General features: G+C 40.0%; 1 protein-coding gene across 1 annotated transcript in view; it reads right to left on the bottom strand.

Moving 5' to 3' along the window:
* KCTD16 (potassium channel tetramerization domain containing 16) overlaps positions 1–24,871 on the bottom strand; it is a 250,468-nt gene extending 225,597 nt beyond the window's left edge. Inside the window, exons 1-2 of the mRNA XM_035014385.1 lie at positions 24,533–24,871; positions 23,012–24,165 (exon numbers count right to left, since the gene is read on the bottom strand). Coding sequence (XP_034870276.1) covers positions 23,012–23,843 — 832 coding nt within the window. The 5' untranslated portion in view covers positions 23,844–24,165; positions 24,533–24,871. The remainder of the gene's footprint in view (positions 1–23,011; positions 24,166–24,532) is intronic.
* Positions 24,872–25,138: the final 267 nt, after the last annotated feature.

Below are 25,138 nucleotides of genomic sequence, written 5' to 3'. Positions count from 1 at the left end.
TGAAGAATTCATCTTGACTTGAATTTGGAACTTCCAAAGGCAACATCAAAGGCAAAAATAACTCATTTCCTTCCCATTGCTGAGACTTGGCTGCTGGTATGACACCTGTTTGGCATCACACGAGTGGGGACTATAAACGCTTCTGTACAGAAGCAAAAAACGATAGCTGAAGATTAGGTTTTTACAATAGATCATCTACTCCTACTGGTGTGGGGTTTTTTTATATTTTTTTTTACCTAAGCAGAAAATATTATAATTGTGTTTTAAACCTTGGAGACTTTTGTCTAATAAATACTGTGGTGTCCTAGATGTAAAACATATGCTGTAGAGATTCAGTGGGGAGTACTCATTAGTGTGTTTTAATTCTTCTTCTTTCCCTCCCCAGCACTGACTGCCAGAACAGGAGAGGATTTATCACCAGATAAAACTGGCCGACACAATTCAAACACCTGGGCAATTTTGCCTTATCTTGCTAGGTAAGCTAGGTTCTTTTAAGTTCATTATCTGTCCTGTTTATGGAAGATCTAAAGTATAAAACAAGAAAAAGCTGGCTGCAACAATGGATTCCATTTAACGTACAAATAATGTAATAGCACAGTCCTTTGAGGACAGGACTATGATGGACAGCACCTGAAGCCATTATCACTAAATTCTTTGTTTTTTGCAATAAAATAAAAAGAGGTCGATGGGAAAAGAAAAAAACCCTCTGAGTAGGGCTGACATGCAAACTTCAGACATCTCTTCTTCCTTCCTTGTCTCTTCCCCAAACTTGGGAAGAAAGCTGTGATAGATTAGACTCCCTGCAGGTTGTAAAATTCAGATGGAAACAGAGTCGACCTTGACGGTGTCAAGCCCTCACAATGTAGATTTCAACATAATAAAATAATGAATTTAAAATGATAGCATCAGAATTTCTTCTGGGATGCAAGGAAAATGACAAAGATCACAGCCTGTGCCTACAAGAACAAAAGAAAAAATTTTTTAAACTTTAACTTTCACAATTGACGTCACATTCTTTTAACAGTTGATGTGGTTTCCTTTATGAGACTGGAAGCTCACTCACACTGGAAATATGGCAGGTACCTGCAAAGCACTTATCAAAATCTAGAAGACACAGTTCTACAATGAATGAAAAACAACTGTTCTGCCTGAAACAGCCTCCATGTTTCTAATCATGCATTAAAAAGTAACTACAGGGGTGACTGGGTGGCTCAGCTGGTTAAGCTTCCAACTCTTGATTTGGCTCAGGTCATGATCTCAGGGTCCTGAGACGGAACCCCGGTGTAGGGCTCTATGCTCAGTGGGGAGCCTAGGATTCTCTCCCTCTCCCTCTGCCTCCACCCCTCCCCACACTCTTCTCTCCCTCCTTCTCTCTCTCTCTGTCAAAAAAAAAAAAAAAAAGTAACTACAAAATCTCAGGGTCTACTGATGAATCTGTAAATGATGTCAGTGAGCAACATGAGGCTCCTTAAAATGGGACCCTCTAAAGCTTCACTTTGCAAGACAGTAACCATTTAGCTACAGGTGGCTATTGAGCATTGAATTATGGCATGTATAACTGAAGACCTTGATTTTTGAATTTTATTCGGTTTTAATTATTTTAAATTTTAATAATTGAGGCAATGAAAAATACGTAGAAATATATTGAAATGATAATATTTTTATGTATTGGGTTAGATAAAATATTTTACTCAAATTAATTTTACTTCCTTTTTACTCTCTTTTTTTTTTATGTAGCTACTAAAAAATTTTCAATTATATACATGGCTCACTTTATGTTTCTACCGCCCTAAAGATGGCAGAATCTCCCTTAGGAATAGAATCTACCTTGGATCTAAGGGAGGAATCTATTTTAGATTCCATCGAAAGGTGTATATTTTCCAGAAGCAAAAAGACATGTGATAGCTTGGACTTCTGATAGCCTGGTCACATGTCACAAAAGCTGAGAGCCCAGGCTCTAGAAACCCGTATCTCAGGTCTGAACCTTGGCTCTGCTTTTTACTAGTTGCGCAACCTTAGGAACGTTGTTTAACCACTTTGAGCCCATTACTTTGAGAGTTCAGAGAGTGAACAGAATATATTCAGCAAGTAAGTGCTCAGAATGTAACAGCTATTTATTGCTATTGTTGTCATTAGCAACAATTCTAAAATACTACTGTTGTTATTTGAAAATCATTTGGAGATGACCTAAAATTCCAAACATGAATTTAAGAAAAATTCTGATCTTGTAGACCACATATATGAATTTGCAAGGGAATAATAGTCTATCTTTTGGCAAACCATCAAGTAACAAGAACATTCAAAACTTGAGACTAGTTCCTTCTTCTTAATGAAGAAGGAATGCTATAATTGGAAACCTTTGTCCTTTCTTTGTGTGGTGCTTCCATTTCCGGACCACTCTTGACACCAGACAGCAATGAAGGTATAGCAGAGGATGGGGAGGGACTTTTTCAACTTCATAGCTTAGCCTAATGCCCATCATGTATAGGCAGTACTCGCGGAGAGTGATTTAAGCCTATATGGCTTTGGCTCCTCCAACCTACATTATAGGAATACATACCACTGACTCTTATCACTAGATTAAAGCATAGAATGAAAGATGAGTCACAGAAAAGGAATTATAATATTAGCATGAAATAGCAATTTGGGAGAACATATAATTTGTATGTGAATTTGCTTATCAATCTATATCCGCACTAGAATATAAGCATTATGAGAGCCGAAACTACATTCATCCTGAATCCCTAGTACTTAGAACATATCTGGTAATGAGTAGGTGCTCAATAAATATTCACCAAATACATGAATGAAGAGACTCTGTAAGCCAAATAGCTTAAAGGAAGAAATGTATGACAATGGTCCAAAAAAGTATACCCCAAATCATAGATAACCTCAAAGTGTTCCATAAGCATCAAACAGCAGGATATGAATTTTGCTAATACTAAATTAATAATGCAAACAGAAAGAAGACACTAATGAAAATTTTTTGTGGTTCCTTGGTACCTACAGGTCTCCCCAGCATCTAGGATCAAGTCCAATAGCTTAGCATGTCATGTAAGGCCCTTCATGTAAAGCCCTCTGAGCTCTCTAGACAGGGCCTTTGCTGCTCCCTGTCCTTAAGCTCCAACCATGAGCCTCAGAAAGCAAGCCATGTAGCCATGTTCAATCTCATTTCCATGCCTTGGCACCTTCTAGTCCTTCTACCTACAATGCTATTTCTTGTAATGTCTGCCCGATAAGCTCCTCAATCTTTATGACTTTGCTTTAAAACAAGGCCACCTCAGGGAAGATCCTGGATTATTCCACACTGAATTGAATACTTCCTCTTCTATTGTTTCCCAATACTTGAATCAATGCTACATCATCAAAACATCCCATATATTCATACATAACATATCCCTTCCGTCAAGTATAAAGATCTTATTGCATAAATCAAACCACAGATTTATATCTTACATGATAGACATTCCCAAATTAAAATATCTTTGAAATAGCAGTTCTCACATTGTATACCTTTTTTTCAGACTTGATTTTTTTTTCCTTCCTAATTGAAAACTCACTCAACTGACTTAAATCCAATGATATTCACTTGCAGCTCTTTGCCTCTTTCAGCATGCCTAAAGATTTCCACCCTTGTTTCAATTATAGTAAATTTATGAGATATATGCTTCTTATCACCAATATCAGCACTTTCATTTTCTATTCTCTACTCATTTTTTTATAATCTAATAAGGGCAAGATGCACTAAAATATTCAAATAACGATTCAAGTACTTTCTTACTGGCAAGGGTGATAACACAGCTGCAGTTGAATCATCAACTGCAATTTCATACAATACCTTTCATCCTTGTAGCCCTGCATGTGGAACACTGCCTCACATTGGTGTTTAGTAGGTGCTTAATGAATCTAGATCGGTGAATGGCAGGTTTGGTAGGCAAATGACCCAAAGCATTTGCAAGTTCTCAGCACCCTTAACTAGCCATGGCATAGAGGCAGAGAACATTCGATACATAAGCCATGATGCACAGTGGGTAAGAGAGATGAGTCTTACACACTAGATTTAAATCCCGGTGCTGATGCCTCCTAGCATGGGGATCTTGGACTTAATTACCAATTCCCAGCCTCAATTTTTCTTTCTACAATGAGGATAATAGAGTTACCATGAAATTGAAATAACATTAGTCTTGTGCTTTCAAGACCAGCACAGATGATCTTTGAATACTCCCAACCCCTCTCTTCCAATAATCAGATCTTCCATCCTCCCTCAGCCACACACTTTTGTGGTCATGGCCCAAACTGTGTCATAATCAATTGCTTGACCCTCCGTAAGCCCAACTTCACATGTCCCACCATCTCCTTCTGGCTTTCCAGCTCATTTTCTCTAGTAATAGATTCCAACAACCCTTTGACTCCCTAGGAACTTCAACCCATTAATCCCATTGTCCTTCATGTCTTCACTGAATACCTTAGTAACTTAAATTCAATAATCAGTTATTTTAATAACTCTCTTGCATACAACTCATCTACCCCCACTTTGCAAAACCTCACACCCGATGGTTAGGATCACATCTGGGTCTGCTCCCCACCTGCACCCACGCAGCTGGAGAAAAATGCACAACTGTGTTAAATGGTTTCACTTTAAATTCATGACCACTTGCTTCAAGTTAAGTCCTTAATGCTCCCAGTCAGTAGTACATTCCCCTAGTTAATTCACTCCCCACCATTCTAGATAACCACTTTATACTGTCTTTTCTCTCTTCAAATACTTCCTTCCCCATCCTCAGTCTTGAAGCTTCTTATTTTACTGAACAAATAGAAGTGACCCAAAGGAGCATCAGTAAGTTCCCACCGAAGCATACCAACCGTGTCTGTACACATATATTCTATTACTACTTGACATATATATATATATTTCATTTTCATACATATATATGCGTGTATGTGTGTATACATTTACTATTTATCTATTACATATTCATACATCCTATTACTCTGGATGAACTGATAAGGCTCATAACAAAGGATAAACTCTATGCACTCAATCCCATTCTTTCTTACTTATCCAAGGATATCACTAAGCTATCTCTCCTTTCTCTCCTATATTGTCTATTTTTTTCCCTAACAACTGGATCCTTCCTATCAGCATACAAGTACATGTTCCTTCTACCATCTTTTTAAAAATCCTCTTTTGATCTCACTTTCTGTATTACTAATTTCTATATTTCACTTTATAGGAAGGATCTGTACTCTATGGATAATCCAAGGTAATTTAGTAATTAAAAAAGCATTCAGTCTTTAGAGTCAGATGGACTTGACCAGTGTCTAAATCCTGATTTTATTATTCACTAGCTGTGAACTGGGTAAGGCTCTCCTGAGGTCTCAGTTTTCTCATATGTAAGATGGAAAAAAATAATCCTCACCCCCTAGGGCTGTTCTGAAGAGAGAACATGGTAATATCTACAAAGCACTTATCACAGTCTTTGCCATGTGATTTAGACTCAATCAGTGGCATTTATAATTAATGTTAGAAAAGAGCGAACAGTTAAATGGAGTAAATAAAAACCATAAGACATGGGGAAAAGCCGAGAGTTTCATACTTCCCCATCTCTAGGGTTCTCAGATTTTCATCAAGATTTAGAAAAGAAAGGGACTAAGGAGGTCAGTTAGTTTTAAAACCAAGAATCAATGTTTCATTTTAGTTTTTGGTTGTAACCTTACTGCTGTATATGGCCAGGCTTTTAAAGTAATATAAAGTTATTAATAATATAAAATACTTAACCACAATTATATTCTCAAGTAACTTTCCCCAAAGTAAAAACTAGGTGAGCTAAAAGAGGAGTTTGTTTTCAGTACTTTTTATGATTTAAACAGTGTTCTGAGTTCGTCATAGGTTCATATCTAAATGTGCCTTTTCTTTAGGGACCAACAATGCCTGTTAGGGCATCCGGATTAATCTTGTTTATGACTACCTCACTCATCTCAGTTTTGCTACTGATTCTAGAACCAGAAACTGCTCATATGCCTTTGCATTTTTAACTTTTAAGGATTTTATACATGTGTATGTATACTTTTTATTATTATTATTTTGCTTAGGTATTTAGGAAGACAAGGATAAATCCTTCGTATTCCATTTCAAATGTTTTTGACATCTTTTTGTACTATGAAATCTTGGTGCCTCTTCATATTTGTGGTACCTAGGAAATCAAGTTCTTAAAAATAATGCTGTGTAGGAGTCTCTGGGAGAAGAGATTGTGTCCCAGAAGTTCTGTGTGGGTAACTGAGGACAGATTCGCAGATTTCAGCCCAATCTGGTTTATTTTTTTTAAAGCTGTATCATGGGGTAAATCGTGTTCCTAAAGGCTTGAAATCTGAAGGGGAAAAAGAATGGGAAATCATCCCCATCCAGCACCTTCTGCCATCCCACCCCCTCCTAGAGGCAGTATGTGGGTTCCTCACTTAATCTTGGGAGGTGGTTCCCTTAAAGAGCTGCTTTTGGCACTTCAGAAAAGATAGCACTGCCATCTGTAACTTCTGTGGTATGGCATGACAGTCAAGAGTGTGAGAACCAGGGTCGGGGCAACTGGGGTTTTCATTCTTCTTGTCCCAGTTATTAGATCCCACAGCAGCAACTTGGGTCTGATGGGTAGAGAGGTTAAAGTTCAGCCTCATCATCCACCCTTGATCTCCATCAGCCTACCCTCACCCTGTTCTTGATATGAACAAATGAACTTCTCTCAAACTTAACACTACTTGGTTTTCCGATGCAGAAATTCTGAAGCAGGGCGCCTGGGTGGCTCAGATGGTTAAGCGTCTGCCTTCGGCTCGGGTCATGATCCTGGAGTCCCAGGGTCGAGTCCCGCATCGGGCTCCCTGCTCAGCGAGGAGTCTGCTTCTCCCTCTGACCCTACCCCCTCTTGTGCACACTCTCTCTCTCACTGTCTCTCTCTCAAATAAATAAATAAAATCTTAAAAAAAAAAATTTCTGAAGCAGCCACTAACAGTGACCTTGAGGAAGTTGAATCTCTCTGAGCCCCAGTTTCTTACGGTAGAGTTTTCAAGAGGATTAAATGAGAATCACTTGATGTGAACCTGACACAGAGTTCAAGAAAGGATAACTATGATTATTGTTAACACCACCGAGTTCAAATAACATGTCACTGCATATCTGTGTTTTTCTCTTTCTCCTCAGGAGGACTTCAGCAGCAAATTAAGTTAGCAATTATTTGATTACATTGCATCTGGTTGTTTGGAAGAAAACTTGTTTTCCCATAAAAGGAAGCAAGTTACCAAGGCAAATCACAAACTATAAACAATATGAAAATATAGCTATGATAAAAAGAAAGTGTTCCTGCTGTTTTTATACAGAAGAATATAGCTGGTATGAGGTATTATTTCCAAACACTCTCAAAATAGATTTTTTGTTTACAATTAATTCTTCATGTCAGAATAGAAAGCACCATTTCAGCCAGAGATTTTACCATAGCCCCTTAAGCTCAATGGAGAAAATATAAATTATATTGATCTAATAGAATAATATACAAACTTTAGGCTTTAGTCACAGTAGAGAAAACAATTGCAAACTTACTAAGTAGATTACATATAAAGTCGGTTATAAAAACTATTTTCCAGGCCTTCTTTCAAAACCAATGACTCCCATCACTTGCACAAAAATTTAAAGTAGCCAATTAAGGTAGTTACGTTCCTTTCTCTGTAACATACCAAAGATAGAGGCAAAATTAATTTATTTTTGCCCTTTACTTTTTCTAATAATTGCCTTTCTTCAGTTCATCCTTCATTTACACTTGTCCTCAGAACAAAACATAAGTCAAATGAAAATAAAAGAAGTAGAGAATACACAGCTAAGAACCTGACCAAAAATGAAAAAAGAAAATTTTTGTTTAGAATGTCCGGGTTAGGGTTTTTCAAGCAGCTACACTGAGCCCTGGGTTTCTGCCCCAAGGGCCACCAGGGAAAAAAAGGCAGAAAGGGGAAATGGAATGGGGAAGAATGTCTTACAACCAATTCCTACTTAAATCGAAATGACGCCACTTTAAAAGATTCTCTATATTGGCTGCTATGTAGGACTTCAGTTAAAGACTGGGGATTCAAAGAGAGAAAACTGAAGCATGGAATCATGAGATCCTGCACGTCCCAGGATGCTCTGATTTTATAAATCAAGTCAGTACTCTCCCTGGTGTGAAAGATACACTTCAGGCTCCCATCCAGCATTACCGTTTATGGGGCTTCAAAAGGGATTTGTGTTTATCCACTTGGCCAGTACCTTCACACCATAAGTCTGTGATCATGACGCAAGTGGAGATCAGAATAGACCCCACATATGTTGACTCTGTGCTACTCAACCTTATACAATTAGAATGTGAGTGCTGCGGTGCCATTAAAACCCATTTGCACATTTTGACCATTCATTTCTAAATGCCTTAACAACTTTCCAAATGAGCAGATTTCATCTCCCGTTTCTTAAGACATCCTCCTGACGTTCACTCAAGCTAAGATAAAATCTGCCTTCATAGCATACATCTATTCAAGCAACATAGCTTCTGTACATGCGTCATACTACCTAGCTCTCAGTGTCCTGTAAGACAGTGAAATAAGTCCACTTTTCCCTTTACACAGCCGAGGGACCTGAGTGCTAGAGAGGCTAAGCAACTCATCAAAGTGAGTCTCCACTCTTGTGTCCATTATCCAAACTCTCAGGGTTTACATTTGGTACTTTCTGCTTTTTCACCCTCATTCACTTCTCCTCTACTAGCCAGAGATGATATATGTACCACATGCACATTTATATATCATCAGTTGCCTTCACCATGAGAGGGAATCCCACTCTCATAATTTTACATGGTGGGGTGAAGTGGGTAGAGAAAAAAAATAAAAAATAGACTCCAGGGAAACAAGAGCGCTCCTGCCCCCAGGAAGCTTACAGTCAACTGGAATCACACGTGTGAACAGAGCTACACTGGAAACGCGGTGCTGAATAGAGAATAAGGAGGACATCTTCTGCTTCAGCTGGGATGGTAATGGGAAGTCTTTCCAAGGAAAACCCACTAAAGCCTAACTGAAGGACTCAGAAAAGCAAGGAGCACAAGGAAAAGTGTTCTGGGGGAGATGGTGTGATGGATCACTGTGGATGGACGAGTGTCTTCAGAAGGGGCAGAGGAGGTGAGCTTACGGACGGAACTAGAAGAGTGCGTGTGATGTGATGTATTTTTCCTTCTTCCAAAGTCAGGACGTGTGCGTAGTAACAGTCCAGAGTGAAACCAGTGGGCAGCAGCTTGACTTTCGCTGTGCTAGCAGGCGGGATCAGTTCTGACGGCTCCATATTCTTTTAGTTTCTTCTTCTAGGTCCAAACATGCCTATTTGTAAGATGAACTAAAAGAGCCTAGAGATGAAGTACATGGCTATTGATGAGACAAGCTAATAAGATGGCCTGGCCCTGGCTTCATCCTCCCAACACTGCCAAGAGAGAAGCTTCCTTGTTCCCCTTTTACAGATGAGTGTTCTGAGGTGTAAAGAGGGTAAGATACTTGCCCAAAGATGCCCTGCTAGGAAGTGACAAAATGAAGGTTTTTACCCAGATAGTTCTGATACCATCAGTTTATCAATCACATTTTCACTGTCACTTAGAGAATGCACCCTGGTTAAAAGTTAAGTGTCAGGTAAAACTGGAAGCAAATCTCATTCACTTTACATTTCACATTTTCTTTATTTAAAAATGTGGCAGTTATGAATTGATTCATTCATTCATTCAATAAATGCTTATGATCACCTCCTATGTATTCCCACTATGGTAGTTACTGAAACTGAGTTGTACGTGAGACTGACAAGGTAAATCAGTAATCCTGAGATAAAGTTAAAATAATAATAATGACATATACCATTTTGAGAATTATTATAAATGGAGACTACAGACATAATTATAAAGTATCCTTAAAATCAATTGCTAGGGGAACCTGGGTGGCTCAGTCGTTAAGCATCTGCCTTCTTTAGGCTCAGGTCATGATCCCAGAGTCCTGGGATCAAGCCCCGCCTCGGGCTCCCAGCTCCGCGGGAAGCCTGCTTCTCCCTCTCCCACCCCCCCTGCTTGTGTTCCCTCTCTCACTGTGTCTCTCTCCGTCAAATAAATAAAATCTTTAAAAAAATTAAATTAAATTAAAATAAAATCAATTGCTAGTCATGGAAGGCTATCATTTGGCTTCTGATTTTGCACATACACTTTCCCAAGACAAAGGTTTGAATGGAAAAGAGAATTGAAGAGTTTTTTAAGATATTGGTTCCTGGACTAACTAAAATCACTCACACAGCTATCATTGGAAAAAATCTAATGAGATTTCTCTAATGAGAAATGTAATGATTGCTAATGATCTTAAGGTTCTGCTGAGCCATCCTAGGATATAATTTTTATGACTCTATCAGCCAGCTAGTATCTTAAAGTCAACAAATGCATTAAAGATTTAAGCATTTTCTCCTCTCCATACAATAAAATAAACTCTGGTTTAATTTTCTGACACCCCAAGTTCCGATTAGGAGCTCCTTCTCGATTTTCATATCCATTTACTCTTCCCCATCACACTAGATTGAAATTGCCCATTTACTAGTCTAATCTCTCTCTAAACCATATGTTCCATGAAAGCATTGACCAATGCTTCTTGTTCACAGCTGAAACCCTTTAACTGCATGAAGTCTCTGGTGCATAGTAGGTGTTCAATAAATATTTCTGGAAGAATTATATGGGCCAACCATCGAAGAGATGTCTAGGAACCCAAATCACACAAAAGCAAAGGGCATAGCAAGGTCACAGTGCCTGGCATTTACTCACAAACCAGAAGGCAGAGAACAGAATTTTGTATAACTAACTTAGGCTAGACCTAAATCTGCCTGTTAATGAAGGCCATTCTCATGAACAGATGTCAAGATCTGTTAGAAAACAATATTACACATCACTACATGTTTTGTCTGTTTGGAAGGATGCAGATGAAAGAAGGTTTGAAGGGCCGGCAGTTTCCAATCAATGAAGACTGTGCACATTGTAAATCACTTCCTTAGCACATTGTGGAAAAGTACTAGAAAATCATTAGCATGAGGGCATTGTGAATCAGGATATCAATTCTTTGCATACAGTTAGGATATTTCCCATCTCAATTGGACAATCCTACCAAAACAAAGAGAAGTACTTTATATAAAATAGGTCCTCAGTAAGTGGGAAGCAATCAGATCTTTTCAAACAAGTATTTTACATTACTGAGCATCCAAATGACTAAAAGAGGCCTTTATGATGTTGAAAGTATCACACATTATATCATCAGTCACTACTGGTCCATGCCATAAGAGTTTCTTATCCAGAAAAGCCAAGCAAAACTGCTCATTTTTTAAAAATGAAATCCAGGCAGGCGCCTGGGTGGCTCAGTTGGTTAAGCGACTACCTTCAACTCAGGTCATGATCCCAGGGTCCTGGGATTGAGTCCCACATCAGGCTCCCTGCTCTGCGGGGAGCCTGCTTCTCCCTCTCCCACTCCCCCTGCTTGTGTTCCCTCTCTCGCTGTGTCTCTCTCTGTCAAATAAATAAATAAAATCTTAAAAAAAAAATGAAATCCAGGCTGTACTTTAAATATTTTTTAAAGATGTATTTATTTGAGAGAGAAAGAGAGAGTGCGAGCAGGGGGAGGAGTAGAGGGAGAAGGACAAGCAGACTCCGCACTGAGGGCAGAGCCAGACACTGGGCTTGATTCCAGAACCCTAAGATCATGATCTGAGCCAAAATCAAGAGTTGGACGCTCAACTGACTGAGCCACCCAGGTGCCCCTGCTCATTTTTTAATGCATGCTTTTCTTACACAAATAGAAATTAACACTTTTCTATCACAATGCAGCTCAGCAAAATTGTACAGATCCACACAGGTATCTATTTATTTATTTATATATATATATATATATATATATATATTTTTTTTTTAATTTGACAGAGAGAGACACAGCGAGAGAGGGAACACAAGCAGGGGGAGTGGGAGAGGGAGAAGCAGGCTTTCCCGCTGAGCAGGGAGCCTGATGTGGGGCTCGATCCCAGGAGCCTGGGATCATGACCTGAGCCAAAGGCAGACGCTTAACAACTGAGCCACCCAGGCGCCCCTAGGTATCTCTCTATTTAAAGAAAAAGAGATATTTCACCTCACTGGCTAAAAAGCAAATTAATGAGAACTGAATCCTATTTTCCTTTGCATTCCAGTGCACATTTGCAGGCGCATGCCCATAGGAAAGTTTTTCTACCTGACATAACTGAATGTTTATGCTGTAACACAATGAGCCATGACTCCCAACCAGGGCTTGATGTTCTTCGCATGGTGCACCAGCTCTACCTCTGTGATTAGGGGATTTGCAGAACTGCAACACTTCCCCAGGTCTCAAACCGCCCCATGGTTTTCACTGTACACTTCTGCCCCACTAACATCCATACACCCCTTGTCCGTATCCCAGTCCCTAGAACGTCTCTGCTGTTCCAGGGTCCCCTTTACAGGAAAGTCACCATTACCAGAGCCTACCTCCCCTTTTCTCTATTTAGTTGCGTAGTACTGTTGATCTGGACGGTCTATTGTCTAAAACACAATATACAACAGCCCTAAGGCATCTTAAGTGCTCCATCAAGTTATGTATAATGGGTCGCCTTCTATTTTCACCAATGTAATTAATAGACAGTCACATTGTATCAGAATAAAAGGTCAGTATAAATTGGGGTGGGAAAATGGTAAGAATTTTCTACTTTGGAATGTGGCTGATGAATGAAAGTGGAAAGTATCAATTTCTTCCCATGGGCAGCTTTTGAGCAGGTCACATGGCAACAGTCCCGAATTAGCACTCCAATTTCTTTTTAATGCCACACAGTGCAGCTACTCACAGTGTGGAGCAAAATGTCTTGTTTTCATTTTTGGAGCAATTTGAATGATCCTATTGTCAGTGGCATGTTCAATAACCATTTTCTGTCACCACGAAGGAGAATATTGTCTAGGTTGAGATTCATAAAAGGTTATTATAATTCTGCAGTGACGGAATATATAATTTAAGTTGTAGTCTTAAATTTCAGTTCTATCTCCTATTATCCTAGGTTCTGAAAAGCCACAAGTCGAAAACAAGGTGGAGGGAAAGGCACTATTAATGACATCCACAAAGGAATAGCCAAGGGGATGGAAAGAGTTAGAATTTGAAGCCTTTGGGGGTGTTTATGCATATTCAGATTCAAGTAAAACCCATGGCTTGAATTTCCTTTTTAAAAATACATTTGGGGGTGCCTGGGTGTCTCAGTTGGTTAAGTGTCCAACTCTTGATTTCGGCTCAGGTCATGATCTCAAGGTCCTGGGATCGAGCCCCGTGTTGGGCTCCGTGCTCAGCAGGGAATGTGCTTCAGGATTTTCCCTCTCCCTCTGCTGCTCCCCCACTGCTCGTGCACTCTCTCTCTCTCTCTTTCCCTCTCTCTCTAATAATTAAGAAAAATTTCTGGATGTGTATTTCTGGGCAAAGTGTCCACAGGGAGTATCAGAAAGTATCAGGTGGGTTATTTAAAGAAACCAACTCTGTCTCAGCCATCCTGGTAATCAGTAACACTTCACACCACTGACCGGGTGGGTGCCAGACACTGTCGTAAGCACTTTATATATAGCAACCCATTTGATTCTCATAGCAGCCGCATGAGGTAAGTACTCTTGTCCTCAGCTCCATTTTACAGGCGAGGAAAATGAGGCACAGAAGTAAAATAATTTGTCAATGATTCCAATAGCTAGGGATTCAAACTCAAGCAGTCTGGACCTCAAAACCCAGCCCTTCACTACCATGTTCTGCTGCCTCTGGTATTAAGGAGCAATCACTAACATTTGTGGGAAGGGAGGGAGGAGGAAATGGAATACTTTAGCAGGAGGAAAATTAAGACAACCTGATTGGGCTCAAAACATTCTCTGCATTCTGGTAGAGCTCTCTTCCTCCTGGAGCTACTTTCTCAATTTTGGAACACTTCTCTGAATCCTGAGTCCCTCCTGGATTGTTCCTCAAACCCCGGTCGCACCCAGCTTTGATTTGCCCCTGCATGGATGAACCAACTAAAAGGAGACCACAGGGGATCCCGCTTCTGCAAAGTGTTTTTCTCAGTCCCCTTGAGCTCAAATGTCGGTGCAGGTGCTAAGAGCACAGAGTCTTTCAGTAAGATTTCCAATTTGTATGTAAAGTGCTTATCCCAGTGCCAAAGCACTCAATGGAAATTTGGAAAAGCTGTTATTATTATTTAAAGTGCCATCACTCCATCACTGCTCTCTTGTTCTTTTGTTAAGAGATAATGCAATAGTGTATGCAAGAGAGTGGCATCTATGACCATAACCGAACTCTGCAGTGGGCATTTCTTTCTCATTCTTCTGGACAATATTTACAGAGTACCTACATTTATTCCATGTACTGTGCCAGGTATTGTGATGAACATGACAGTTACAGTTCCTATCTTGACAGAGTTTACAAATAATGTAAAAGAGACAGCCAAATAACCAAGTATAATACAATATTTTTTGTGCCATGGTAAAGGAAAATAGAGTCCTCTGGGTCAAAGATAAGGTGTGCCTAGCCAGATACAGTGGGCTAGGAAAGGCTTCCCAGAAAAGGTAATCTCCAGATTGGAACCTGAAGATTTAGTTCATCAAAGCAGGTGGAAGTAGAGGTCCAGGCAGAGAACATCATACACAAAACCAAAGAAGCAAGTACATAACAGCATTCAGAAACTGAAAGAAATTGAATATAGCTGAGATTAAAAATGCAAAGGGCAGGATGGCAACAGAAGATTCTGGGGAAGGAAAGAGAGGTCATCTCATGAGGGGCTGTGATTCCTGGTTAAGGCGTTTGCCTTTAACTCTATGAGCAGTTTTAAGGCAATGAAGAACTTTAAGCAGGAATGACATGGTCAAGCTCACATTTTAGAAATCTCACCATTTTTTTTTTTTTCTTGCAACAGGGAGAACAGATTCAAAGGGGATGATAACACTGAATTTTGAACAGGGAGGACAAATTAAGTTTCTTTGCAGTAGTCTAGAAAAGTTTTGGGAGAGGTCATCAAGAGGATACGGCCACTGGTTGACCCATGAGTTGGACCGAGGCAAACCGGAGGCCCCTCCTCATCCCTTCCCCTATCTTTGGAATGTGATTTCCACTTGCCTTCCCTGCTCCCAGAAGCTACTCCAAGGACACAGCCTTGAGATAGAGATAAGGTGTTAAGAGCATCTGGATAGTTTATGTCACTGAACCCCATTAAGGCCTCTATATAGACTTTTAAGATATGGCAGATGGATGCAGAAATCTATTGGTTTTGTGGCTGCCTAAGACAAGCCTTATAAGTGAATTCTCTTGCTTATTAAGCCTGCAACCTACCAATCTAGAGAGCCCTGCCTCTTCCTTCAATCTCTTCCTGCCCTCTGCATACAGAGCTGGTTTCAGATTTCACTCGGGATGCTCCCAGGGTTTCAAAGCAACAAAAAGCAGTGCTGGTGGTCTGGGCCAGGCTGGCATCAGTGGTGATGGAAAGAAATGGATGGACTTGAGAGAGATGAAGAAGAACTGGTAGGATTTGTCATAGGTTGGGAAGAAGGAAGAGTCAGGAATGCCACCTAGGTTCCATTCTTCCCTGGGGAAATGAGTGACTGATGATGCCAATTATTGTGAGAAAGAGCACAAGAAGACAGGAGGTTTAGGGAATACAGATGATGAGTTCAGTCGTTGGCGTGAAGCACAGTTGAAAGAATCCCAGAATATAAAATTTGAATAGCCAGGAGGGAAACTTCCCCACCCCAAATGATTCTTCTTCCCAGTCTACAGGACCCGCTGCACATCTTGGTAGGCTCACTGCACCCATGATGTTGGCCCATTTTAATGATAAGAATAGCAAGGGAGTGGCATCTGGGTGGCATACTCAGTTAAGCATCCAAATCTTGACTATGGCTCAGGTCCTGATCCTAGGGTCATGAGATCAAGCCCCGCATTGGGCACCATGCTCCACGCAGAGCCTGCTTAAGACTCTCTCTCCCTCTTCTTCACCGCCCTCCCATTCTCTCAAATACATAAATAAATCTTTAAAAAAGAACAGCAAGGGAATAATAGATAGTTTTTGAAAGACTGGAAAGAAAAATAGTGGTTTCTTATTGCCTTCCAAAGCAAATTAAAAGTTAAAAATGGACTTGCCTTGGGTGAACTAGATAAAGGGGATTAAGAGTACCCTTATCATGATGATCCCTGAGTAATGTAATTGTTGAATCATTATTTTGTAAACTTGAAACTAATATAATACTCTATGTTTATTATGCTTCAATAATGTAAAAAATGGACTTGCCATCACTTATAAAGATTTCTTGCCAGAAATACTGAACATGAGTCCCATTGAGTCTCTAGAATCTAGAATCAAGATCTAACAAATTCACAAATATAGGGTTCAGGAAAAAAATGTTTTAATGACATCACAAAGATCATAGAGATGGATCAGTAAAACCCAGAAAGCTGAATATTGAACATGGCAAACAATTTGGTTTCTTCAAACAAATAAATTGATTTAAAAAAAGGAAGGAAGGGAGGGAGGGAGGAAGAAAGAGAAAAAGAGAAAGAAAGATAAAGAGGAAAGGAGGGAGGGAAGGAGAGATTAAAAGAGATTTAAGATATACATTTTGCCACTTGGTTGCATATGGGATAAATGCAATATTTTTTTTTAATTTTGAATGAAAAAAGAAGCAGGAATCAAAGATAATGGATAGACCTTATTTGAATCTTGATTTAATAAGCCAACTTTAAGAAAATACTGTAACAAAATCAAAAGTTTTAACATCAATTAGATATTAGATGATCCTAAAGAATTACTAATTTTATATGTGATAATGGTATTGTGTTATATTTTATTTTAATTTGTTTTATTTTAGAAACATACAGTACTGTATCTGTGGATGAATGAAATGATTGATGTCTGAAATTTGCTTCAAAATAATGTGCAGACAGAAGGGAGAGTAGGTAGGAATATATATAAAACAAGATTGCTCTTGTAATGTTAATTGTAATTATTGGAACTGGGTGTCTTCATTTGGATGCATTTGAAAATTTCTGTATGAAGTTTTTTCACTGACTTGCCAAGAAATGCACTATTTGAGGAAAGCTATAGCAAAAAACAAAGAAAAAGAGCAATAGTCAGTTATGACACAGAAACTGAGCATCCATGTATCCATTTCTGAAGAACTTTCTTCTATATGTTGGATGCACACTTCCCCTGTGCACAGTCACTCCTCACCGTTGTTCATGCTTGGAGGGCTTCCAAATGGAGCTTTTTGGCATATTCTCAGCTCTTTCCTTTTCTAATTTCTTTGATAAGACCTAAACCTCATTAGGCTTCCAGGGACATTTGGTCTTCTCTTCCTAGTTGTATATATATTTTTTAACATATTGAGGCACTTAAGGGCAATCTCAGAGACCTCCTCCCCATTCTGCCCACATACTGACACTTCTCTTGCTGCTAAATTCAAGACCTAGGAAGAAAGTACCTGAATCATACAAGGGACTTGGCTCAGGTAACAACATATCTTGTTTGGCATGAAAGTGAAAATACTGTAATAAAATATTTCACTAGCATGCTTATATCACTCTTATATTGAGCCCCATACTCAAAGCACAGCACCTTAAAGAGATTAAAAAAAATTATAACCATACACCTGCCCTTTGTCATTTCATATCTGCCCAAGCATGGGTCCAGTTCAATCTCATGATGAAGCCTTATATTTAAATTGTGCTATATTTTTAAATTATATATTAAGAAGCCTTATGTCTTCAGAACACTCTTTTTGGGATACTAAGTCACCTGATCTACAACTATCAAAAGGTTTCTTATGTACCAAACCCCCTGAGAAAAGTACACCATGCCTTGAAAGTATTCTAAATATACGGCAGAAGAGAATTTTTACTGACAATGGAGAGAAAGAACAGGAAGCAGAAATGACTAAAACAGGACTAAAAAGTCTCTAAGGTGAAGAAGACAGAAAAACAACACAGAAAGGAGATGTAGGTGGTGGTAAAAACCAAACCTTCACCATTTTCACTACATTGCTCTGCTACGTCATTCTGAACGTACCAACATCATACTCTATGAGCAATAAAAATAGAAGTTATCATTGGTATCTTTCAAATAAACAGTAGAAAAAGAGCTAGAATCATTTCAGGATGGCTGCATTTCTACCTGTTAAGAACATACCCTCTTACTGAAGTTTCCAAAGTCATTGTTGGGTAGGTTAATCACAGCAGTCACAGCTGTGTATCTCTTCCCAAAACAAAGTCATGCAGTTGAATTCTGAGAATTCATTTTCTGATTGACTTATTTCCAACCCCCCATCTCATTCAACAGCCCTGAGGTACTGTGTACCATGAAAATTTTAAAAAGGAAACCTCATTCCAAGTGGAATCCAGATCCCAGAAAGGGAAACTCTCACACCCTACCACCTGTCATCAATTGCAGACCCAACAGGAAGAGATAGACCTTGCAAGTCCATTCCACTTTACTGCCCCACAGGAGGAAGAAAGTTTGTCTACTTCCCTGGCAACAGCCCAGCCAATAAGAGACCATCACAACTGAGCCTATGAAAAGCCAGTATACTGCAAACTCCCAGTTTACTCCAATGGGCTTTTTGTTTATAACAGCCCTGCTCAATGCCTCCCTCCCCATAAAAGAGAATTTCTCTCCTTTGTTCTTTGTCTTGCCTATGGCTTTGCTTTAACTTGCTTATCCTGAATTGCAATTTTCTACTATTCCCAAATAAACCCATTTTTGCTGGTAAAATAACTAGCAGCTTAATTTTTAAGGTTAACAGTACATAAAACAATTTAGAGAGTTTTGTGGAAACAATCTTTAAATTTAAGGAAATGAAGTAAAGAGAAGATTAAAATGCACTGACAAGCAGCAATTTGTTGAAGACGCAATGAGTTGGTGTCTCTACTATAATTCACAGAACTCAGAGTGTGTGTTTTTGGAGTATGCGTCCTATGAATTAAACTCCCTACTTGTCATGTTGTCGCAGTAAAATTAGAGGCAAATTCCTTTGAATTTGAGTGTTTCAGGCATTTGTCTGAAGTAACTCACTAATGGGTAGGATTTTAAAAATGTGTATAGTTCTCTCCAACCAAGAACAATCTTCTCACTCTCGGGCATTGGAAGATGGCTCTAAATAGCAGGTTCATTTATTTCTATCACCTGTGATTTTGCTCCTAAGTGGTATGAATAGCCTGGTATCTGGTTCAAAATCAGGACTTCTCTTATCCAGATCACTCAGCTCCCATTACATTTACAGGTGAGTCAAGAAGGCATTCTCTGATGTTTGTGATACTGCCTTCTATGTAATGCTTGAAGAGAAAAGAGAGGTAATTATTTAGCTAGTGGGGTGGTAGAGAAGAAAAGGTATCTTCTCATTGTTTTAAATTTAAACAAAGGACATATCTAAAATGCTTTGTGAGGCACTCCTAGACAGATAATTTTTTTTTAAGATTTATTTATTTACTTGAGAGAGAGAGTGGGGGAAGGGGCAGAGGGAGAGAATATCCAAGCAGACTGCTGCTGAGTGTAGACCCTGACATGGGGCTCGCTCGATCCCATGACCCACGAGAGCGAGACCTGAGCTGAAACCAAGAGTCAGATGCTTAACCGACTGAGCCACCCAGGCACCACTAGATATTTCTTTTCTTTTTCTTTTTTTCTTTTTTTTAGAGATTTCTACGTTCCTACATCAATCATTTTCCTGGTTGCTGATAAGTGAATCATAATCCATAGCATCTCACATATCATATTATGGTAAGCAATGTAGACAAACACATTTCTTATCACCCTCTTAAACACATACAAACACCTGTTGACTTTAACTCTTCACAGTTCTACATTAACTAAACAGTCTATATGATGTTGACCATCAATTCTAGGTCCACATTAAGATTAAATGAGGCAAGAATCTAACCTATTAATGAATGACAGGGAGATTTTGGTCTTTCAATTTCCCTTTGGAGAACTTGGAAGAAAATGAGGCAAATGGAAAGAAGGGGGTCTCTCCCCATGACTGTCAACCACCTTATGCAATGTATTCATTTTTCATTATTCATTTTTTACTGTGATATGGATCCAGGCAAAATGACTTTGTATTATCCCCAGATTAGAAGAGTCTGATTGCTTGGAGTAAATTCCTTGGATCTAAGGAGTTTGTATGTACAATATAATTTTTTCAACCAAGGAGGAAGTTGAGTTTCTCTGTGAAGAGCATCTTTTTTTGTTTGCTGGTTAGCTGGTTGGATGGTTATTTTTTGTTTTTTATTTTTTGTTTTTTGATTTTTTAATTTAAGGATGTAGAGATGCTCCTGGGGACTCATGCCGCCCATTCCAATCTCGCAGGTGGTGGTTCCAAGTGTTCTGCTCACACAGTGCACACCGGGGCTCCATGCTGGGCAGCACAAGGCAGGGCTGGGCAGGGCTAGTGCTGGATGAAGAGCATCTTTGCAGAGTCAACTCCCTGCTTTAGAGCACCTCCCATAGTTTCAGCCCATTAACCCGAGCACAACAGCTTGATGAATTAATGCTTATATAGGCACAGTTGGCAGCTTCTAATTAAATAATTATGGTTAAACGTCTGCACAGAAGCTGTTATGCACCCTAGAAAGCCAGCTGTCAGTTTTATTGGTCCTAAGACAGAGGAAGAGTTAATACTTAGCTCTGAATGTTAGGTACAAAGGGAAGTATATCACATAAAATATATATGCTGTGCAATATGAAGTTGCATTGTGTTTGTGCTAGCCTGTCCATGAGTGATGGAGAGCAAACTGCTCCTCAGCAACCTCTCAGCAACCCAACAAAGAAGGAAGCAATTATATGATCAGCAGAGCAGAACCTGTTCAGAGCAATATAAAGAGGACATAGTGTTAGACGGATGAGTCTTTAATGAACACACAAATATCACTGAGCTAGCAGGGAAATACATGTCAGATTCTGGGTCTCATTTAGATGAGCAAGTGATAGAAATCTAATGTGGTCCTTTTGGGGGGCAGGGGTCATGTTGGTATGTTTTCATTTATTTGCCTAAAGCTTCTCAAGGTGCTATTTTATTAGAAATTGGAGAACAAGGTAAATATCACAAAACTAGATTTGAACTCTTTCTAAGATACATTTTTCCAAAAGAGTTAGGAACAGATATTTTTTCTACAGAATTACAGATAATGTCAGATTCCTTCACAGAAGGCTAAAAAGCTAAAGTCTTATCTCTACACCCGAAGAAAGAAAGCAGTATCTGGTGACTAAGCTCCAGCATCGAGGAAGATATAGATTATAGATAAAGGCCATCGATAGGGTTGTTGGACCAAATAATGCTTGTTATTACACATCAGTATGTTGCTGAACTGATAGCTGGCTTCATTTTCCTCTGCAGGCTGTCCTTTCCACACAATCCGTGGGTCCTCACTTCTAAAAATCTAATGGGTGATACCCCAGCACAGAACAACTCAGCTTGCCACTGGCCTCTTTACCACTGTTTCCAGCACCATCTCCACATGAAGAAACACAACCGTAGGCAAAAATCAGTCCCAGAAATTCAGTTGTCCCTTTATGTTTAAAAAAAAAAAAACTTAGACATTTTAATCCCCAAATTTATGGATTTGCCTTAGAATGAGAGGAAACTGAATGCTAACATGGAAACATTTCTTACGGAATTCACTTTACCCAACTCCCAGGTCCTGTTGAAAATCCACTGTTAAACCAAGCACTAAACTTTACAGACTGATTTACTGTTCTCCCTTCAGAGATCAATGGCTTATGGTTTATTTAGAACGATGCCATTTCATAAAACAAAGCAATCTGTAGCATAAATCGTCATGTAAGCCAATGGACTGACCTCTAAGAAACGCTTACTTAAAAAGCTCCAGAACAACTGTTTCCATGCCTTTTTTCCCCCTTGATTTCCTTTTATGTCAGTAATTCCATCACCTCAGGTGTCTGAAGATACCTGCTTGTGACTGACAGTTCTCAAAGATCTAGTTCCTTCTGGATGGCTCTTACATGAAGTTCAGTTTAATTAAGTCTGCAGTGCAACTCAAGTCTCTGTACAAAATGCTAAAGAATCAAACAGCAGACCTGTAAAGGCTATAAAAGCGAATCTCAGACGTGGTAGGGGAGCCCGGGGGTCTTTTGTCAGCCGATGCTGCCGTCTACCTAGTGCCGTCTACCTTTCCGAGACCACATCCTTCTGCCCAACGGCCATTTGTGTTCTCAGAGCCCCTGATGAAAGCAAGTCTCCAGCAACTGGCTTAACAGGTCCCAAAGTTCACATCAAAGAATGGGGTGGCTGGGTGATAGACATCGGGGAGGGTATGTGCTATGGTGAGCGCTAATGAAGGGGGGCGGAAATCGGAGGGGGAGACGAACCATGAGAGACTATGGACTCCGAAAAACAAACTGAGGGTTTTAGAGGGGAGGGGGGTGGGGGGATGGGTGAGCCCAGTGATGGGTATTAAGGAGGGCACGTACTGCATGGAGCACTGGGTGTTACACGAAAACAATGAATCATGGAACACTACATTAAAAAATTAATTAAAAAATAAAAAAATAAAGAATGGACAGCACCATCTCATCCGCTCAGAGTCTGCTAACCTCCCATGGATCAACAGCCAAGTTCCAGCCATCGTCTTCTCCTCACAATCCCATATCTGGCAAACAGACATACATGTCTGCCTCCAATCCCCAAATTACCTAAACCAATATCATTTGCATAGACCTTTGAATATTCTCTGATGTTACTGATAAAACAGATAAAGGTGCCTTAGATAAGATGTGAGACCTGATTTAGAACCTCTAATACTTTAGTTATACCTCAGGAGTTTAAAAAAATCCCAAATGGTATTCCTTAGACACTGACTGAACATGCAGACCATAAACAACTGTAAAGAGAATTGATACAGATGAAAAATCAAAAGAACCCTTTGTACTTACGGTAGAAGACATATTCAGTGTAGCTTGACCAGATCTTGTCATCTGTATACTGGTTGACAAAAGATGCTGTCACTGAGGAGTTACAGGCCACCATGTGGAATCCACACTCTGACAACATATCAAAAGCCCTTTCCAGATGCTTGAATTTGAGATAAAATCTGGAGGTGTATCTTTCTGGGGCTCGGTCAGGGTCTCTGCTCTCATTCAAAGTTTCTCCAAAGACCTCTTTTGCCAAGGAAATCCTTCCACAAACCAAAATCCGGGGAACTCTCCGAAACTTGGCATCTGCCTGCCCTTCTCTGCCCATAGTGCAGGACCCCCTGTAGCCCACTGTAATGAAGCCCCATTTGCGGTCCGCAGGGAGCACTGAGGAAGGAGGGCAGATTCTCGTGTCGCTTCCTTGAGAGGCATCTTCAAAGTCACTGTGGCAGAATTCGTCCGGGCTTTGCTTGATTTCATCAGGGGTCAGGAGTTTGACCAAGTCTGGGAGCTGGAAGTACTCAGCTTCCCTTTTCAGTCTTCCCCTTTCTGGAAAGTGATCAGGCAGGACCACCTGCCTGTCCCTGAGATAGTCCAGAATATAACGGAACAAGAATCCATCTCTGTCAATGAAAAACCTTCCTTTGGAGTCCTTGGCTAGATCGTTAGCCGTGTCTCTCTTTGGGGAAAACATTTTCCACAGGAGGGAATGAGGGATGCTTATTAATGTGGAATGGCGGGTGAAATAAACTTGACCCCCGACATTCAGCTCCACGACCTCAGGGAAAGAGTTGGGAACTGCAGCCCCCTGTTCTCGAGGATAATAACGACTACAGTTTCCACTTAAAGCCATTGTCCCTTTCTTCTTGCTCTTCTCCTATTTTGATTTGAAGGTGAAATCCAGTGGAGTCACAGCCTTATCCTTTGCATCAACTTATCAAAGAGGGAGAAGGATGCTAACTTGTTAAAAACGACCTTCTCTTACCCCAGTTTTTTTTCCCCCAAGGAAGCAAAATTTAGAAGAGTCCACAGGTGAAGTGATGCTGCAAAAGTAGTTTAAACCCTGGCTGGTGGTGAGCTATTACTTCATAGAATATAACCAACTCATCTCCATCCGATCTGCCCCAAGCTCAGTAGGCAAGGCAGGCCAAGTCCCCAGTTACTCAGAGGTCTGTCTGAAGGAAAAGAGAGAAAATTATTTCCTCAAACCCAGCATGAGTCAGAAAAAGAGACACCACTGGAGAGAGGGGAGGGAGGGAGGGGGGGAAGTAGGGAGGAAGGGAGGGAGGGAGAGATTATTTTACATAAGCAGCCCTGGAACTACTGATTTCAGCCATTCTTCAACTAAATTGTAGCTTCTCTCAAGCTATTTTGTGTCTACATGTTTATCCATACGCCTCTGTCTCCAGCAATTAGTATTAAAAATATTTCTATTGGTATTTCTGCTTTAAAAAGGAATATATGATTTTCAACTTTTAAAAGGGGATTTTTTTTTTTTTTTCTCCAAGCTGGTCAGGAAAAGCAATAAGTCTCAGAACTTACCTTAGTGAGTGCTGGAAACCCAGTTCCTGTGAAGAAATACCCATTTGCAAAGGAATCAGAATCCACAGCCAGAGTCGAGCTTGTCAAATCCCAAAGAGGTAAAGGACAGAGGTATCAATGAAAAGTGCCAGAGAGATGTGCTCTTGGAAAATAATTTTATATAGATACATGTAAATATTTATATAAATGTGTATTTGTATGTATGTATATAGGTATGTATTCACTCCCAATGTCAAGTTGAAACAAGTCACAGAAAAGTTAAAGCGTAAGGAGAGGTGGCTGGGTTGAAGAAGCAAGGCAGAGAAAAATATCCAACCAAAGCCTCTCCAGTAAAAAGGGGAAGGAAAAAAAAAACAAAAAACCTCAAACCTTTAGAAAGAATCCTTAAAACAGAAGAGAGTTGGAAGAGGTACTGGGACTGAGAAGCTTTTCAGAAAGCCCAGGAGCAGAAAGCAAGCCAGACAGATGTGCCCTGCTGGGGTCCCAGGTAGCCACCCCACCTGCCGGCAAGGGCAAACGGACTGCCATGTTCCCATGCAGGTGGGAGCCGCTGGGAGCCCGGCCGCCGCAGCGCAGAGAGGCCGCGGGGGGCTCGGGCTCGGGCTT

This window comes from Mirounga leonina, unplaced genomic scaffold (assembly GCF_011800145.1).
Source record: "Mirounga leonina isolate KUSES-001 unplaced genomic scaffold, KU_Mleo_1.0 Mir_168, whole genome shotgun sequence".
NCBI lineage: Eukaryota > Metazoa > Chordata > Mammalia > Carnivora > Phocidae > Mirounga > Mirounga leonina.
This window is presented reverse-complemented; position numbering and strand designations above follow the sequence as displayed.